General features: G+C 44.3%; 1 protein-coding gene across 1 annotated transcript in view; it reads left to right on the top strand.

The window, feature by feature from the left end:
* CLEC16A (C-type lectin domain containing 16A) overlaps window positions 1-20389 on the top strand; it is a 217300-nt gene that overhangs the window by 151292 nt on the left and 45619 nt on the right. The window contains exons 20-22 of the mRNA XM_090277013.1: window positions 9832-9983; window positions 12456-12660; window positions 14370-14537. Coding sequence (XP_090133139.1) covers window positions 9832-9983; window positions 12456-12660; window positions 14370-14537 — 525 coding nt within the window. The remainder of the gene's footprint in view (window positions 1-9831; window positions 9984-12455; window positions 12661-14369; window positions 14538-20389) is intronic.

Genomic DNA, 20389 nt, shown 5'->3' with positions numbered 1-20389 from the left:
TTTTTGTTTTGTTGCACTCTCTGGGAATTTTTTTCTACAATGTCCTCTAGCTCGTTGATCCCATCTTCTGCTTCCTCTAGCCTGCTTTTGATTCCTTCTACTGTGTTCTTGAATTCAGAAATCGTATTCTTCATTTACTCCTGGCTGTTGTTGATAGTTTATATGTCCTTTTTAATGCTGGTGTAGTTCTCAGTAAGTTCCTTGTAGCTTCCTGTAGTTCTTTGTAGTTCCCCTGGATTTCTTTGACGTTTTTCTCTGAAATCACTGAGCTCATTGAGCTTCCATATAGTCATTATTTTGAATTCCATGTCTGATAGTTTGCTTACCTCTATTTCATTTAGCACTCTTTCTGGGGATTCCTCCTTTCCTTTAATGGGGGGTTGTTTCTTTGTCTCACCATTTTTGTGACTCTTCTTGTTTGTTTTTGCTTCTTTAGATTGATCTGCTTTGACTTCCTGTCTTTGTGTTGTGCCCTTCTGTGGTAGGAGTCCTGTGGGATTCAGCAGTGATCTCCTGAACTTGATGCTCTTGGGATGCCCTTTATGTCATTTATTTGGGCTGTCTTGTTGTACTTGGGTTTTGGTTATTATTGTGTTGCTCTTTGGGGGGTCATTCCTTCCAACTAGCTGACTGAGAGTCACTCTTCCCACCACGTCTTTTATACTGTTGTAAAGGTGTACTTTATATCCTGGATCTGCTCCTGGTGACGTCAGATCGTGTCCAAATCTGGGCCTAGGCAACCTGTTCGAGACTACCAGAGACTACTGTCTTTGTCTCCTTTAGTTGTTAATCTAACCCCCCTAGCATTAATCAGGCTCGAGAAGGTCTGGGAGTCACTAATGCAAGGCCATTCTCCTGTGCTGGGTCTGTAGAATTTACCAAGTTCCCTTTTGCCCCAGCTCTGCTGGGTTGCATATGAATCAGCACAAGGCTCCCTTCCTTCTCAGGGTTGCTCCCAGGGAAACGTATGTGAGTAACTTTCTTGCGCCCCAGAACAGCAATCATTTTCATTCTTGTAGTGGATATTGATAGAGTGGTGACATTTGGGAGATGGATTGCACTTTTCCACTGGGCTTCTGATTGACTGCCTGCCTCTCCCTCTCCAGCGCCACCCCCTTGGTGCCTGATGATTCATCAGTCACTCCCCATCCATGCATTACTGGTCAGTTAAGGCCTCTCCCCTCAGCTGCATTCTGTCCTTAGGGAGCCATGCCAGGCTGGTTTTCCCTGGAGTCAGTGTCAAGGCTTTATTTAGTGCCACAGAGTGCCTTCTTTGCCTCCCACAGCTAATTCCCAGTGTTGGACAGCTCCAGGGGGCTGTCATCTGCGGACTGGTCTGAAAGCTCTATGAGGGCAGGGGCTTGGTCCATCTATGCTGCTGGAAGGGGCCACCAGTGCCTGGTGAAGGGGGCACCTTGCCAAGGGCAGCCCAGGAGCACACAGGAGGCTTCGAACCGTCAGCCACCATGAGAGCAAAACCATGGGGCCTGCCTGTTGAGAGCTTGGGTCATATGACTGTCTCCCTGTCAGAACCAGCCAACTGGGGTTGAGGGTATCCCTATATCTGAGACAAACGAGAGTCAGTCTTCTCTCTGGTCCTATCCAGAGGACTAGAGCCCAGGTTACAATTGGCTTGTTCAGGATGGTCTGACGGTCACGTGTTCGCTCTGGCTTCATACCTCACCACATCATTATCAGTTGTGTGTCCTTCGGGAAGTTACTTGACGTCCCTCAGCATGTGTCCTCTGGAATCAGTGAACCCACCTCATAGGATTCCAGAGCATGTCAGGTGGGGGCTCAGCACGTGGCACACGGTGCTGATTCAATCAGTGTGGATATGGTGTCAGCAGCAGTCATAAACCTCAGCCCTGACATCTTTCAGTAGGTGGCTTCAGAAAACCGCAGCCCCCAAATGGCTCTGAATCCCCACAGGACAGGGCCACCAATCCCAGGAAAGTCAGTGATCCCATTGTCATAGCTCAACCTTTGAGGGCCCACGCGCCACTGCTGTCTCTCTCGCACTAATGCCTGGCACACCTGCAGATCTTGGAATAGAAGCCCAACCTGCTCTTGGATGCAAGGAGGGGTGAGGACCACATGTTCCTTGCAGAAGGAGCCATGTGCCTTCTGCTTACAAAGAAAATCCTGGTCTCCTTTCAGCTGTAAAGTCTGTACATGGGCCTGGTATCTTGGAATCCTACCCAGGGTAAGCCTACTTTTCTCAGGGAATCAGTGTAGTACCCTGTTCCTGGGCCTGCTTGACCTCTAATTCTCAACACGTGCCTGACAAGGTGGAGGTTGTGTTTACAGAGTTGCTAATCTGAACTCCACCTGTGGTAGTATTCAGGAATTGGACCTTAAGCCCGTGATATTAGATTTCAAAGTGCTGAAACTCTGCTGGCCTTGAAACCTCACTGTAAGGATAAAGACTTCAATTCTAAATGTGTGTGGAGCCACCAATGCCAAGAATTAAATTATGATGTTGGCACCCATATTTTATTACGAAGGATCATTTAAATACAGCAAAAGTCAATCAGCCCCAGTTATTGCTCAGTAATGAGCTACACTGTCAGAGGGAGCTGTGGAAGAAGGCTGCAGCCCCGGGGCTGGAGGGACAGCTGGTTGAGAAGTCCTTTGCCTCAAAATGGGAGTACCGTAAGATATTAGCATCCCTTCATCCAGTGACAAATTCTCCTTCTGCCCCTGTCACTGCCCAGGCCCCCTCCCAGGGGTACAGCAGTGAATGAGACAGGTCAGGGTGATGCGTTCTTGGGCCTTATATCTAGATTGGAAACAGGCTTCAACCAGGAAGGAGGGAGTGAATGGGGTAATTGGAGACTGGCTGGCATTGGGGTGCAGTATGAACTAAGATGGGTGCTTGTGGCAAGGGTGTCTGTGTGGGTGGGGCAACCACAGATGAGGGATTGGGGGGGCATGGGAGACGGTGAGTGTAATTCACTACCTGTGACCCCACAGGAATTCTGAGGAACAACCAAAAACCATGATTCATTTTCTCCCTCTGTAGAGCTTGCTTAGTCAAGCCTGCATTTAGAAAGCATGACTTCACCTCAAGCAGAAGGGTCTGGCTCCAGTCATGGCTTCAAAAAGTCAGGGTACTTCTAAGCAGTAAGCACTGTTGGTAAAGGCCACACAGCTTGTGTGTGTGATGGTCATCGGGCATTCCACTGGGCAGTCTCCAGCCCCTCTCAAATTCCCTTGAGGGTCCCACAAAGGGTAGCTTTTAGTGTTAAATGTGAGGAACCTGAGACTTAGAGAGGAGGTGGTTTGTCCAGGGTCACACAGTTATTAATGGCATAGCTGCGATTTGAACCTAGGTCACCATGGTTCCAAAGCCCAAGATACTTTTATCAGGCCAAGTTGCTCTGATTCTGCACTTCATGGTAAAGCGGCTGTTTCATGCTTTTTCCTTTTCTCCTCCTCTTTCCCAGTATCTTAAACTTTCATAGGAAAATGACTATACTCCTTTTTCTTCATTCTGCTAAACATTGCAGGACCTTTTGCATGTCTGAAATCACCAGCCCTTAGTTGTTTGTTTGGGCCAATCTTCCAGAAGGTGGTGTTCAACCCCTTGGTGGTGCTGAAATAATTTTAGCATTTTAAGTGTGACTGGATACAGCACTAAATTTCATTAAATTACAGTGAATCACTGTTGAAATTCTCTATTTCTGAGTAACAAACCATCTTAAAATTTAGTGACTTAATCCAACTGCAATCATTCATTTTGCTCACAGATCTAACATTTGCCCAGGGCTCAGCGAGACTAGCTCCTCTCTGCTCCAGACGGCATCCCCTGAAGTGGCTCAGCTGGGGACTAGAGGATCGATCATTGCAGGGCTGGCAAGTTGGGGCTGACTGTCAGCCTGGGGCCTTGGCTTTTCTTGGTGTGCTCCACAGCTGCTTGGTTGCCTCACAAATCAGATAGGGTCACTTCCACTGTACTCTGTTGGTCTAGGCAATCGTAGAGGCCCACTTTGGTTCAAGGAGAAAAGACATAGACCCCACCACTTAATGGAAAGAAGGTCAAGGTTACACTGTAAGAAGATTTTGTAGGGTAGGAGATATTGCTGTGGCCATCTTTGGAAAGTATAGTCCATAAGGAAATTCATTTCAGTGCCCCTCTGGTCCTTTCTGTTACATCAAGGAGAAGGTCTCAGATTGGTACTAGTTTGGCTTAGAAACTCACTAACTCTTGGGCCTCCCTTTTTATCCAAAGAGCAGTCTTTAGGCTGTAAATTAATCAAATTGTCCTTTAATTGTATTTCCATGGTCACTTTATCGTAAAGGTTTTCTGTTCATGGAATGATTGGAAGTTTCCTTTTGAAATTTATTTTAGTAAAACTTTGTGAGTGCTTTCAAGAGAAAAATTAAGCACAAGTTCTTTGCTGCTATAGATGTACTCTCATGTGCATAGGTGAGTAAGAATGTTCCAACACCACGTGGGAGCTGTTAAATCACTTATCCCTGTAATAGAAGATGGTATGGCTCTGACAAAGCATGAGGAGGGTCTCTGTCTGCTGAAGGGTCACCAAGACTCCTGGTTAAGTGGCAAAAGCACAAGCAGAGGGTGTGACATTCCACCATTTGTGAAAGACAAGGTGAAGAGAATGTACCCACACATACACTTTGAAATGCATAATGGATGGAAAACACATCCGTACAGTGGTTGCCTCTGGGAAGGACAGGGAGACTTAATAACCACTGTAAAAAAAAAAAATGTATACCTTTTTAAATGGGAACATATGAATGTGTTATCTATTCAAAGAGACTGATAAGTTTAATATTTTCAAATAAAATAAAATGGCAAGACTCCCCTTTTGAATAAATGAAACAAAGTGCCTAGGAGTAGGAGAGACATGTCACCTCTCCCTGGGCTGAGGGGTCTGCAGGGAGGCACACTGCATCTTTGTGGTACTGGGGTGCGATAGCAACATCTGTCATCCCACCTGCTCTGCCCATAGGATGCCCAGATGGAAACTTGATCTACACAGTGTTTTGTGGTCCCTAGTCCCAGCACCCTTGCCAGCCCCTGTGCCACTTGTGGCAGGGCCAAGCCTCACTCTTTGACGTCTGGTTCCCTAGTACAGCACCTGGTACCCACGTGTTTGTTGAACTGGGTGCTTCAGCTCAGCCTGGCTAGATTGGAAACACGCACACCTGTGTACCAAGAGGTGCTGTGCCAGAGCCCTCTGCTTGTCATCGCCCTTTTGAGATGATTGTCACCACGTGCTTTCCCCCAGGCTTGGATTAAAAAAATCAGAACATCACATAATAACTAAAGTGACCTTGACCCTGCATCCTGAATCCCGCCTCCCCCACCCCAACAGGTTTCACTGTGCACCTGGCAGACTTTTTCTTAAATTTTTCTTTTACATCCACGTACCTGAACCCATAGAAAATATACAGTTTCATTTTCTGTGGTTTACTTTTACACTGCATGTGTCACGCTGCAGATTGCTTTTTCCACTCAACAGTGTGTTCTTGAAATGGCTAGAGATCTAATTTGCTCCTTGCCATATGGCTTTGCACCCAATGAATATACACATTTGCGTTTCGGCTTTCATGTTACTGGGCATTGCAGACCCAAGTCCTGCCACCAACAGTCTTGTTCGTGTCTCTTGGCCCACAAGTGTGTTTCTCTTGGGAACTTACCAATTGCAAGGTCATGTGTTGTGAAACTTTCAGTTTTAATAAATAATGCTTCTATGCCCTCCAAGGTGGCTATGTTAATTAATTCTCCTACTAGCAGCATTTGAAAATGTCTGTTTTTCTTTGTCCTTACCAACACCTGATGTCATCAGACATTTTTGTTTTTTTCAATATGATGGGTGGACAATGGTATCTTCTTTGAATTTGTTTCCTGATTTCTCTGAGGGTGAGCACCTTTATATGTGTTTAGTAGCTGTCCCTATTCTCTTGTCTCTGAATGGCCTGCGGGAGCCCTTCACATTACCTGCTTTGTTCATCTTTTGCCTCTTGGAGATAGTTTTCAGATATTTCCCCTAGTCTGTTTTTTATACACAGTTTTAAAGTCATTTGTTATACATGAGTTAAATTTTAACGGAGTCCTGGCTGGTGGATTGATTGCTAGCTTGTGAACTGAAAGGTCACTGGTTCAATTCCCAGTGCAGGCATGTGCCTGGTTGCAGGCCAGGTCCCTCGTTGGGGGCGTGCGAGAGGCAATCAATCGATGTTTCTCTTGCATATCGATGTTTTTCTCCCTCTCTTTCTCCCCCCCCCCTTCCCCTGTCTCTAAAAATAAATAAATAAAAATTTAAAAAATTTTAATGGAGTTAGTTTACCAATCTTATATTTATTTATTTGTATATTTATTTCTTTTTAAATAAATCCTTTCCTTCCCCTAAGGTCATACTGATATTCTCCTGTGTTGTCTTCTGATAATTTTCTGTAATTTTTAAAAATAGAGTCCCAGGCCTCACCCCTTTTGAAGGTGAGGTCGATGGGAGAAGGACCGTGAGATTTATATGGGCAGTGAGATTTGAGCAGTGCCAGTGTCCAGATGACCTGTCACCTCTGTTGTCCTCCCTGGCTATAGGCCACTCCTGAGAGGCAGGCAGGGAGTCTCATGAGGCCATCACATGCCCTGACGTAGTTGCCTGCCTCCAAGTTCCCCCAGGGGACCGCGTCCCTCCTGGTACCTCAGCCCCCAGCATGGCTTCCCCAGCTCAGAGCGACATTCACCGGTGCCCTCATGAAGGTGGCAGGCAAAGGACAGACTGTGGGTAGAATTGGGTTCCGTTCAGCAGCTCTCTCTCCTGTGTCCTCCTTCACCCAAGACATCGTGGCCGTTCAAAGATCACCGACCGGACAGCCCCGTTCCCCTAGGACAGAGCAGCCAAGGGCCGAGGTGGTGAAAGGAGTTCCGTAAAATGACACTGGAGAGGCCCACAGATGAGTGCCCCCAGCCAGCATCTCCTTGATCTTCTGAAGGACAGCTGCCCTTTTCTTTAGTCCTTGGAAGCCCCTGTGTTTCTCTTAACTGCCCTTCGCATTCTGAAAAGCCAGGGCTCCCTCCCTCTCAGAGCCGCCCTTCTCGTGGTGACAGTTGCTTTTAGTTTTCTTATGAAACCTCTCACAGGGCTTTGATGTCTCAATTGCATTGCTGAAAGTTGTTCCGCTTTGGGGTTTAGTTCTTCCTTTTTTTTTTTTGTTCTTTGCAGCAGAGGTGGTAGGTCTTTTTTCCCTGAAGCCCCTGAGGCTGCTGGGCTTTATGAGGGGGTTGCCTGCTGACAAGCCCCACTGTCACCAGCACACCCACCGACACGGACACCTGTGTCTGTGCCTGCTGTCCCCGGGCACGCCCTTTGTGAACGAAGGAAAGAAGAGGGCAGACTCATCCTGTTTAGAGGGGGAGGGGAGAGAGAGAGAAAAAGGAAAAAAGGAAAGGAAAAGCACCTATAGTCATTTTTAGTTTTGTTTTCTATTTTTAAAAAATGAAAGATTCCCCTTGAGGAATGCGTCTTAAGTAGTGAGTAAAGAAAATAAACTCTACCTACCACAAAGAAAAGGTTTGTAAGAATGAAAATGATGACTTACATTTCTGATAATATAGAAGACTATCTAGATGCCTTCCAGATTGGAACTAGAAATTCTGGATAAGATAATTTTTAGAAATCTTTTAATACTTGGCTGGACTATGGGGAAAGGGAGGAAGATTCTTGCCCTAGATGGTAAGAAAGTGCAGTCCAGAGGGTTAAGCTTGTCTGGTGCTGGTGTTTGCCCATGGGGCATCTGGCTGTCTATCCTAGGGAAGAATAGACAGAAACAGGAGGTCAGGAAAAGCTGAGAAGATGGATTGGGAGACATTCATCCCCATGAAGACAAGATCCCAGATAGATTACGCTCTCAGAGGGTTAAATTGAGGTGTGCATGGGGAGGGCGTGCCTGAAAAGGAGAGGAGAAATTTATCTGTCATTCCTTAGATCTAAATGAAAAGTAAAAATGGGGGTAAAAACCTTGGTGAATACCTGAGCCCAAGTTTGTTAGCACATGTGTTTGGGACCAGGATTTATACCATCTGTGCTACCTAACTGTACACTTAAAATGGGTGAATCTAAGCCCTGGCTGGGTGGGTCATTTGGTTGGAGCATTATCGCATACACCAAAAGGTTGCAGGTTTGATCCCCAGTCAGGGCTCATACAGGAAGCAACCAATTGATGTTTCTCTCTCACATAGATGTCTCTCTGTCTCTCTCCAATCGATAAACATTTTCTCAGGTGAAGATTTTTTTAAATGGATTGATTTTATGATATAAAATTATACCTCAAAGCTGTTTGTAAAAAAGTTAAAATAAGTGCCATTCTTATAATCAGAGACTTCTTTTAAGATTTTATTATATTTTTCTGAACTTGTACTTCTGTAGGGATATCTCTTTTTTTTTTTTTAACATACCAAAATCATAGTAAGAATGTTTTCATTTAAAAAAGTTTTTTAAGACTTTATTTATTTTTAAAGAGAGGGTCAGGAACAGAGAGAGGAAGAGGAACATCAATGTATTGTTGCTTCTGACGTGCCCCCAACTGGGCACCTGGCCCACAACCCAAGCATTTGCCCTGACTGGGAATTGAACCAGCCACCCTTTGGTTCACAGGCCAGCACTCAGTCCACTGAGCCACTCCAGCCAGGGCTCATTTAAAATTTTAATGTCTTTTTCAATGTCACTACAATTATTTGTAAATAGGATTTTTTATTTGAGTTTTTAATATGTATTGCAAATGTACATCTTGAATATTTTCTCATTTGAAGATAACTTCAAATAAAACAGTTGTATATAGAACAAAAATCAAAATTCTCTCATGGATATTTCCCCTCCCCTCCACCAACCACACACACTCCTACCCCCAATTCTCACTTCCCTCCCCATAGGTAACCACAGTTTGGTTAAACATAATTTTTAAATGGGTATATAATTTTCCATGTGATGGGGAAAAATCAGATTCAAAATGTTTCCTTATTTGGGGGCATTTAGGTTGTTTCCTGGTTTGGCTATTTCTTTTAAGACATGTAGCGGAGGATTCCATTGGAGGTAACTCAAAGCAGGCCATAGACTTAATGGTCCTGGCTATTTCATTGTCATCAGAATAGGCACTGAAATAGCTACCAAATTTGGAGATAATTTTCAAGTAAGAGAAGGGACCCAGCATACACTGAGGACCCCATGCTAAAATTTTTACCTGTCTGTTCTCATTTAATGCACCAAACAGCTTGCAAAAGGGGATATTATTCCCATCTTACAGCTGGAAAACCATGGTCCAGAAGGGCAAGTGCCTTTCCCAGGATCGCACACCATCTAGTGCAGAGCTCAGCTCTCCATTGCCCGACACCAGCTTGAGGGGCTGGAGGTTCTATAACCAAGCAGGGGACTCTTCCTTTGCCATCTGCACTTAATTTAAGTGAACACCATCACAGTGTAAACCTCCAACAGTCTGCAAGGAAGCACTGAAATGTTAACACATTGCATACGGGTGGCGAGAATTCTCGTCATTTCTAAAAGGCGTTTAATCGGTACCAACGTGTTAAGAGATTCTCGATTTGTTTGTTTTAGCTACAGTTTGAGCACCTAATGTGCAGTAAACATTGCACTAATGCTTTATGTACTTTATATCATGCTTCACAGATAGTACTTTGAGAGGGATGGGTATTATCCCCATTTTTCAAATGAGAACTCTGAAGCCAAGAGTGGTAAAGAAAGTTGCCCAGTGTGACTCAGAGGGACTCAGGTTCAGGTGTGCATGTTTCCATCAGGCTGGGAAGCCAGACTACATTCTGCTGTCTTATCTCCTTCTTTCCAGACAATAGTGACCTGATTGCATGCACAGTGGTCACCAAGGATGGCAGCATGGTCCAGCGATTCCTGGCTGTCGATATTTACCAGATGAGTTTGGTAGAACCCGACGTGTCCAGGCTCGGCTGGGGAGTAGTCAAGTTTGCGGGCCTCCTGCAGGTATGAAGGCCAAGAACTCCAGAAGCTCTTCTCTGTTGACTGTACAAACATACATGAGTATCATCTTTACAGTTAATTTTTAATGACACTAAGACCACATGAACAGATTATTATTGAAAAAAATTAAACTATCTCACAGATATGGGTCAAGTTCTTTTTGACCCAAACTCAGTTCTTACATTCCCCTCTTCCCATTATCAATAATCCTTCCAGATCTGTTCTCTGCTAAATACATATGTAAATATAATTACCTGTACTGTTTTTTTAAATTGTGTACATATACGTGAGAGAAGATATGTGTATGTATTTTTTGATAGTATCACATTGAATGTAGTCTAAACTTTGCTTTTTTCACTTGGCATATATCTTTAAGAGCTAACCACGGTAGTATATGCAGACTTTCTTAACACATTATGCGGGGCACAGAAAATTGCATTTTTCACAAACTGTGCATAGAGTGCCTTTTATCTTTCATTCTAACAATGAAGAATACATTCTAAGGTAAGAAAATCAAAGTTTCATAAAGAAAATTCAAAGTAGTTTTTAATTTATAGTGATTTTACATAACAACAAAATTCACGCGCATATTTCAAAAAGTCTCCTGCTCCCACCATGATGTGTTGGCACAAAATGCCCCCATGCAATGTGTTCATTGCTCCCTTCTATACAAGGGCATGGTTAGCCAGTGCCCAGTGGCTGTTTCTCGCTTTTTTTACCTTAACGAACAGTGTTACTGTAAACAGAATTGACCTTACTTCCTTGTGCACTTGGGCAAGGTTTTCCCTAGGCAGATCCCAAGAAGTTGGGGTATGCCTGTTTTCAGTCTTTGTGGACACAGCCAAATTCCTGTCTAAACGATTGTTGCCGCTGGCAGTGTGTAAGTTCCTTTGCCCCACCCCCTCTCCAGCAGCGCTGGGCTCACAATAGCCAAAAGCCAAGTTGGGGCTTGGATTTTCTCAATGTTTGTCTCTTCGATAGGTGACTAATGCCAGCTGGTTGGTTGAATGAAGCATTCCAGAGGAGCTGACAACAGGCTTCTAGCTCACACCTCCGTCAGCCCCCAGTCCCTGAATGTCCACTAAACTCTTGCAGGCCTGAGACTCGCCCTGCTCTGAGGCAGCCTTTTTCCTTACTGGGCCGGCCTGGTGTTGGCAAGGCCTCGCTCAGGCGGACCCACATCCGTCTCTCCACAACGTGGCCTTCTGGCAGTGTGCCGCTCTCCAAGAGAACCACCCACGTGTTTGAAGATGCTTTGGCAACCTTTCCCCAACCTCCTCTTTTTCAAGATCTTTCCATTTAAGAAATATCTTTTACCAAGGGTGATGTGTGAAACAGCTATGTGAAGAGTCTTTTATTTATGAAAAGACTTCCATGTAAATGGTTGTCCGTTAGGTGACTTAGTGCTTCTTATTTATCTAGGCTTATGATCAATTCCTTTAGAGTTTAGCATTAAGAAAGTGTTTTTCTCCCTCAAAGGATTAATATGTGTCCTCCATCAGACAATGAAAGCCACATAAACCTTTTCTTTTGGTCGTCTTCCAATAGCCACTATTTGTCAGGCCTTTACTCCGGGCCAGCCTCTTCATTTTACATGTGTAATATCTCATCTAATCCCCAGTGCAACATTTCCACACGGGTATCATTTCCCAAGAGTCCGTGCCAGATTTAATGCCTGGGAACAGCAACCATCTTAGTGAGCCTTTTTTAACATTTTTCCTGACTCCTATAGGATGTCTGACATTCGTGTCTATCTCCTGTCTCAGGCTTTTATCTTAAATCACCTCAAACCTCTGTGGGAAGCAGATTCTTTACATGGAATCCATTTAGAAATTTTAGATTGGATTTATCCTTATTACACTTGCTATATGTGAGTTCCTTCTCTGGTTTTCAAATGTAGTTTTCTTCAGATGCCTGCTAAGTGATCCTCTCTTCTCTTTCTCAGAGTTAGCTCTTCCCTTTAGTAACTAGAAAGTCTTCGGGGCCATGCAAATGCGTGTAATGATGCCCCCTTCTTAAGAGAAACAAGGAAGAAATTGATCTGTAGATGAGTCAGTATATCTAAGTTTGTGCCAGATGGCATAGAAATTTTGGTTATAATTAGGTTCTCAGAAATAATTTTGGAGTTTGACTGGTGGGTTTCCCATGGCCCCTTGAAAGGGCTGGTGTACCCCTTTGTTCACTAGCTGACTCAAGTCCTCTGTGGACGGTACCGCTGCCACAACCAGCATCGCTCCTTCTGAGAGCTCTGTGCTTCCCATGCTGTCTCCTCCTGCTAGGCCTGGTCTGGTTTGTGTCCATCCTTGACTGGCTTAGACTTGAGGAGCTGATAATCTCCTTCAGAGCAAAAGCCAGTCGAAATTGGAGGTAGGGGTGTCTCCTGCAGATGAGACATGGAACCTACAGCTCCTGAGCAGTCACACTCCTCCTGAACCTAATGAGTAAACCATTTCCTTTCACCTCCTCCCCGTGCAGGACATGCAGGTGACTGGCGTAGAGGACGACAGCCGTGCCCTGAACATCACCATCCACAAGCCTGCGTCCAGCCCCCACTCCAAGCCCTTCCCCATCCTCCAGGCCACCTTCGTCTTCTCGGACCACATCCGCTGCATCATCGCCAAGCAGCGTCTGGCCAAGGGCCGCATCCAGGCGAGGCGCATGAAGATGCAGAGGATAGCTGGTGAGTGGTTGGTCCCACTGCAGTGTCCTCTGAAGCAGCCACAGAGCTGTCAGTGTGGTTGTCACATTGACCTGGAGAGACCCCCTAACTCTTCCTGTAAAGGACACATTCAGTTCAGGAATTGTGTTTTGGTGAGAGAATGGAGAATCTGCTCAGATTTTCCCACTTACTAAGTATTTGATTTCTAGAGTTTCTAGAGTTGCATGGGAACGAAGGGGAGTTCTCCCACCCAGGGGAGGGAAGAGGCCATGAGCCAGCAGACGTCCGTGTGAGACAGCTTTTCTCTCTCCTGCACACAGATATTCTCCAGCTTAAATGTTTATAAAACGCTTTGACTGTCCCCTACCACCTTTGATTCTTAAAACAAGCCTTGAGATTAATGGGGCCTGTTCTACCCGTTTTATGGAAGAATAAACTGACATTCAGTGACTTGCCCAATGCCACACAGGCAGCTAGCTGGAAGAACCTAAATGCAGAACTTCCTACTCTAAAGCCCATTCCTTCCCAGCTCTCCCGAGAGTCTGCCCTGCTTGTTGAGGGGCCAGAACACAGCCCTGACATCAGAAATCATTTTCCATTTCACAGGGATTATGGAGAATTTGTGAGAATGCCCAGCACCGCCCAGTGTCTGGAAGGCCCAGCTTTCTTAGATGTAAAGGCCCCGAGATTAGGGCCTTCCATTCGTCAGGATGGAAGCATAGCATTTTCCTAGGGGAAATGACGTTCTGTCAAGTCCTAAAATTAGAGTCTTTCTCAAGACACCAATGCCTTTCACTTCAAGTGCTAACGTTTATTCTGGTGTGGTCTCTGGGAGGCTTTCCAGCCCACTGGGGGAGAAGGAGAGCTATCTTTACCTAAAAATAAAGACTTGGAAAGCAGGGTTTCTGGGTGCTGTAGATTCTATTATTTCCCGCATATGCCCCGTTGATTTGTGCAGGCTTGCATTCTATATAGTCCTCATTTTATTTCTCACTTAGCTGAAACTTGGCCTACAAAATCATTACAGAAGCATTTTGTAATGTGCGAAGTGACTTAAATCATTCAGTTCTTTCCTTTAAGATTTATTTTTAGAGGGTTGTGTTCTTTGTTGTTGTTTTTTAATGTAAAGCAATTTCTCACAGCTGGCACGAAGGCTAAATATTTCATTTGAAAATTGAGAATTATGCCATAAAGTGATTCTGAGAACTAACGCCTTGGGTATTTTCTTCTGTTGATTTTTTTAAGCCCCTCCAAATTGCTGTATCATGAGATTTCTTTATGGAAGGGAGGAAGCAACTGTGACAAGTAAACACACTCGTAAATACACACAAACATATGTGTGTTATCTTCTCTCTTACATGCTCTTCCCCATGCACATGTATATGTGAACTTTCAGGACATAATTGGCCCCATTTGCCCTGGGGTCTGAAACTATACCTCAGGCTAAGCCTTCGCCGTGTGTATGTGGAAACCGAGAAACCTAGGTGGACCTGGCCCTGCATCCATTTCTGAACCCCTCTCCAGGCACCAGCTGTGTTTTGAGGCTGAGGCAGGACCTGTGGTGCCACTCTGGTTTCCCCAGCTCGAGGCCGCCATTTGCCTGCTTTGGCATTGCCCAAGGGGTATGCCTGGCAGGGCCACAGCCACTCCAGCTAAAACCCAAAGTCTCATCACCTACATTTTTGTCCCATGCACTCACTGAGTGTGCCCATGGGTTTGTTTGAATGTAGCCCTCCTGGACCTTCCGATCCAGCCAACCACTGAAGTCCTGGGATTTGGTCTCGGCTCCTCCTCTTCCTCCCAGCACCTGCCTTTCCGATTCTATGACCAGTGCCGCCGAGGCAGCAGTGACCCCACAGTGCAGCGCTCTGTGTTCGCCTCCGTGGACAAGGTGCCAGGTGAGCCGCCCTGCCCTGTGCCACCCCTTGTCCCCTGCCTGGGGGTTCCAGGGTTTTCCCTCTGTTGAGCCTGTGTAAGCTTCTTCTCCCTTCTCAGAAATCTAGCCAGTTAGAAGCACCAGATAAATTCCTTAGAATTTATTAAAGTGTAGCACAAAATTAAACACAAGCCACAGAAAGAAATCTTGGCTTTCTCTTTGGTTTTCTGCCGTCTGGCCTTGGTTTTCCAGAGATTTCTTGGGGATGTGGAAGGACTTCTCAGAATTAAGAAAGAAGTTTCTTGGAAATTTCTTGGAAATACTTAATGATTAGTAATGAGGTTGTGGAAGAGTAATTTCCTTCTCCATGTGGGATGACTAGAAAGAGATAGTGTGTGTGGTTCCTGCTACAACCCCCTAAAGAACTGAGACTTCAGAAGAAGGTCCCTCTGCCCACGGGGCAGCTGCCAGTGTGTCCTCCCTGGGAGCCTCTCTAACCGCTTTCAGCAAAGCTCATCTCTAACCCCCTCCTCCCCTCTCCCAACAAGGAAACACGAATAGAAACTTCAGGTTTGGTTTAGCAAGAGCAGAAAGAATTGCTCTGGGAGGGTGGGCTCTCTCCTTCCTGTTCTGACACTTCCGATTTGAGTAAATCCATGTGCACCCCATCCTTCAAGAAAACCTTGCTCTTCATTGCAAAACTTCAGAAAACAGGCCCCACGTCTCCTGCAACTTAACCTCTCCACATTTAGCTTTCGAACTTCAGTCACAAATGTAGCAAAATGTTTTCAAAAGCAGTTATGGACTTTAAGAACAGGATGAAACCATAAGAGCCAGTCCAAATAAGGCCCTTGTTTCCCTCCCCCACCCCTGTAATTTATTCTGTTTTTGTTCTTAGATTTGCTTGATTCATTTTAGAAATATATATACTATAAGCATGTGATATTTAAAAATGCAAACAGGATATGATGAAATGAAAAATAAGTCTACTTGGCCCTAAAGTAGCCACTTTTAACTATTTCTTACATATCCTTTCAGAAATGTTTCTCTGTATGTCATATATGTCTTTGCTTCTCTGTTTTTACACTGGGGTTATCAACATATGTGAGTCGGTACCCGTCCGTTTTTACTTAATAAGGCAGCGTTACATATTAACACATATAAATTGACTTCCTGCTCATTAACTGTTGGTATTTAATGATATGGAGGGACCAAATAAATTTTTTATAACATTTGGTATTGATGGCCATTTGGGTCATTTCCAGCATGCAGCTAGCTCTTTCAGCATCACTGTGCACATCCTTGGGGTATCTGCAAATCTCACTTGTCTATGGGATAAATTCCCAGCAATGGATGTACCATCTAAGGGGAGGGTTTTCATCTTGAAATATGTAATCCCAGCGTACACTGTGGAAAAAGTGCACCAGTTCACGCTTCCACCCAAGCCAGGGACTGTTTTCGTTCTTAAGACCAGTCTTAGGCTACGAGACTGATTGTAGCACTGCCTGCTTTCAGCTATGAAATGCGAAATGATTCCACATGCTCTAGGGTCTGAAGGATTCTTTGTTACACAGGTTGTTCTGTAGAGATGGTTACTAAGTAAATATAAATGATGGTCATGAGTCTAGGTTAACTAAATACAGATCAGCCTGGTAAAAAAATCATTCCTTCCTTCTTTCCTATCTTTCTTCTTCCTTTCTTCCTTCCTTTCTCTTTCTTTTTATACACAGTTGTAATTTTATTTTAAATTTATGAGCACCACTTTGTAATTTCTGTTAAGACATAAATGACATGTAATATTAGTTTAGAAATAGTTCCTTTTTTTGTTTTGTTTTTGTTTTTTAGGTATATTTTATTGATTGTGCTGTTACAATTGTCCCAATTTCTTTTCCCTCTGCTCCCCTTGCCCAGTATCCCCTTCCCTCCAGCAACTCCACCCCCACTTAGTTCATGTTCATGGGTCGTGCATATAAGTTCCTTGGCTTCACCCTTTCCTATATTGTTCTTAACATTCCTCTGTGTATTTTGTAGCTACCAATTATGCTGCTTAATCCCTGCACCATTTCCCCATTTCACCCCTTCCCCCTCCCAGCTGATAACCCTCCAAATGATCCCCATACATATGATTCTGTTCCTATTCTGGTTGTTTGCTTAGTTTGTTTTATTTTTATTTTTTAGATTCAGTTGTTGATAGTTCTGAGTTTTGTGTCATTTTAACGTTCATAGTTTTGATCTTCTTCCTTTTCTTAAATAAGTCCCTTTAACATTTCATATAATAATGGCTTGGTGATGATGAACTCCTTTAGCTTTACCTTGTCTGAGAAGCACTTCATCTGCCCTTCCATTCTAAATGATAGCTTTGCTGGATAGAGTAATCTTGGTTGTAAGTACTTGCCTTTTATCACTTTGAATACTTCTTGCCAGTCCCTTCTTGCCCACAAAGTTTCTTTTAAGAAGTCAGCTGATAGTCTTATAGGCGCCCCTTTGTAGGTAACTCTGCTTTTCTCTTGCTGCTTTTAAGATTCTCTCCTTACCTTTAACCTTTGGTATTTTAATGATGATGTGTCTTGGTGTGGTCTTTGGTGCGTCTAGGTTGTTTGGGACTCTCTATGCATCCTGGACTTGTATGTCTATTTCCTTTGCTGAATTAGGAAAGTTTTCCTTCATTATTTTTTCAAATAAGTTTTCAATTTCTTGCTCTTCCTTTTCTCCTTCTGGCATCCTTATGATTCGGATGCTGGTACATTTAAAGTTGTCCCAGAGGTTCCTAAGGCTCTCCTCATTTTATTCAATTCTTGTTTCTTCCTTCTGTACTGGTTGACTGTTTATTTCTTCCTTAGGTTCTAAATCATTGATTTGAACCCTGGTTTCCTTCCCTTCACCATTGGTTTTGTGTGGATTTTTCTTCCTTTCACTTAGCATAGCCTTCACGTCTTCCCTTCTACATTTGTCATACTCAATCATGTCTATCAAGTCTGTGAGCATCATTATCACCAGTGTTTTGAACTCTGTGTCTGTTAGGTTGGCTATCTCCTCACTTGTTAGGTTGGCTATCTCCTCATTGTTTAGTTCTCCCACTGGAACCTTGATCCATTCCCTCTTTTGGGCCATACTTCTCTGTCTCCTCATCTTGATAGGCTTCTGTGTTTGTTTGCCTCTGTGTCTTAGGTAGAACTGTTGCACCTGTTCTAGAAATAACTTCTTTAAGGTCACTGGGGCTTCTTTCAGCTTGTAATCTAATGGGTTAAGGAGAAAATCCCAGGCCTTATTTCTGCTCCATCTTTTTTGAAACAAGACAAGTGTTAATAAATAGAGCCAAATATCACATTCTTCAGTGTCTGCATAATTATCTCCCTGTTTGCAGCAGGCTTTACAATGACTTACTGCTTATTTTCTTGCCCTGCCTGGGCTCCAGGGTTGCTGTGGGGTTATCCAGTGCTGGGGTGTGGCCATGTCTACAGTGGCCTGCTTGACATGGGGATTGGCACAGCTGGAACACCTAGTGTCCTATTGCTTGTCCCAGGGTCAGAGTATGTGTGGCTGGGCCATTTGGAACTGTAACAAGTCAAAGGTAGTTGCTTGAAAGCGGCCATTAACCCTCTGACTGCGTCTGTCTCTTGGAAGTGCCACCTAGGTGTGGGGTGGGGTGGAGACATTCTCACAGATGTGCTTTCCAGGTCGACTATTCTGGGCCCTTGGATAGAGAGGCCTCACACCCCTCCTGCCTTGACCTGGGCTGGAGATGTGACCTAAAGAGCAAGTTGAAACCACTGAGATTCAGTATCACTCAGAGAGAGGGAGGGGAGCTCTCTGTGGCTCCCATTGTCCTCACCACCTGCTTGTCTCAGTCATCAGCCCCACAGCCACCCAGCATCTCGGAATCATCTGAATTCTGCTCTTCCGTCTCCCACACCCACTGGGCTGCTCTACTTACAGAACATATTACACTTTTTCTCCCACTCCCACCACCAGTATCTCTCCCTAGATCATGGCAACAGCATCCTCAATATTCTCTGGCTTTTAGTCTCATGCCCTCCCTCCCATTCAGCCAGAGGGATCTTTCTAGAAGAGAAATCAGATCATACCACGCCCCTGCCTGCAACCCACCAGTAGCTTCCAGTTACATTTAGAACACAATCCAGATCTTTCACTGATCCTATATAACTTATGAGATTGGCCCACAGGCACAGCTCCCCAATCTCACAGTCTTCCCAGCCTCGGCTGCTCCTCTTAAGTCAGCACTTGCCAAAATGTTGGCCTCAACACCCATTTATACTCTTTTGAAAAGTATTGATGGACCCAAAGACCTTTGGTTTATATGGATTATATTTATTAACATTTCAGGATTAGAAATTAAAACTGAGAAATGTTTTTGAAACTGGAAAAGCTATTGTTCATGCCACCTGTCATCTACCAGACCCAATAAGCAGAGACAGGGATTGAATCTCTATGGGCACTTTATTCAGATGGCCAATGACCTGAGAAGACAGCAGGTTTGTACCCTAACAGACTGTCTTACATTCCATTATAAATGGACCCTTTTTATAAGAAAAAAAGTGTAGGTAAGGGGTTTGGAATTCAGGGAAAAGGTTAATTGGAAAAAAGCTGCAGCATTCCTTCATCTGTGCCGAGTGGTGGTCCCTGTGTCCTGGGCCCAGGTCATTTCACCCTGGAGTATGATGGCTCAGATACCATCCTAATTGCCTGCAGTCACCCTGAGGCACAGAGGTGGAACTGCTTATGGTCTCCTGGAGTCAAGGTGGGTCATACTTTCAATTCCTGAAACAATAGCTTTCTACAGACATTGATTACTAAGCTTATTAGCTCTTACCTGAAACTAAAATGTTCCAACATTTGCGTCCCCCATCACTTTAAGTATTTACTTATTTATTTTTAAAAAATAAACCCATCACATATAAACATAAATAACAGGGTTTTTTTTTTTGTTTTTTTTTTTTATGAGCAACAAGTGCTTTTTCCGAAACAAAAAAATAATAATGTTTTGTATTTTTGTAAATGTCTTTAAGATCTGGCTTAATAGAAGGCATCTGGATTCTCGTGTCTGCTTCTGCTTTCTATCTGTTGTGATAGCATACATATGTGACCTCTGGAAAACTCCTCTGTGTACTCTTGAGAGAATGGAAATAAAAGGAAAATGCTGTGTTGTTATTTTTATGAAAGTAGTTCTGACTCTGGGAGGCCCCCAGAGTTCCCCAGGCCATGCTTTGAGAATCAGTGCTCTAAGTCATTGAACTCTCTCCTGCCTCAGGACCCTTGCGTTGGAGTTCTTCTCCAGTTCTGCCTCCGGCTAATTACTCAGGTATCAGTTTCCTGAAAGGCCTTTCCTGATCACCTACCTCCAAAAGGTTACCTCCTCCCCTCTATCACATTAACCTGGTTTATTTTCTCTATGACCCTGGGCTCCTCAAATGGCCAGCACATCTGTGTACATGTCTGCAATCTCTCCCCCGTGGAGAATGTCATTTCCATGGCACCCTGGTCTGTCCTGCTCCCACTGTGTCTCAGCACTTAGCGCTGTGCCTTCATTCACTAGTTGTTGAATGAAGAATGAGCACAGCCTTGGAGCAGTTCCCACCTAATGCCTTCTCCCTGCATGAACACCAGGAAGAAGAGGAGATTCCCCCTGGGGCCCTAAACATTGGTGGTTTAGTCTGTGGCACATGAGGGAACCAAGACCTCAGAAGATTGTAAGCATCATTCTTATGCTTAATTTCCATCACCAAAATGGGGAAGATGTGTGTCCTGGGTGGGGCAGATGCACATCAACTGAATTTCACTGCCCTCACATTTCTCAGGTTTTTAAAAGCCAAAGAGTGGGCTGGAGGGAGTCATCAGAAGCACAGCCCATGTTGG

Source organism: Furipterus horrens, unplaced genomic scaffold, assembly GCF_987537825.1.
Source record: "Furipterus horrens unplaced genomic scaffold, mFurHor1.1.pri manual_scaffold_5, whole genome shotgun sequence".
Taxonomy (NCBI): domain Eukaryota; kingdom Metazoa; phylum Chordata; class Mammalia; order Chiroptera; family Furipteridae; genus Furipterus; species Furipterus horrens.
Note: the sequence above shows the minus strand (reverse complement) of the source record. Positions and strands in the feature narration are given on the sequence as shown.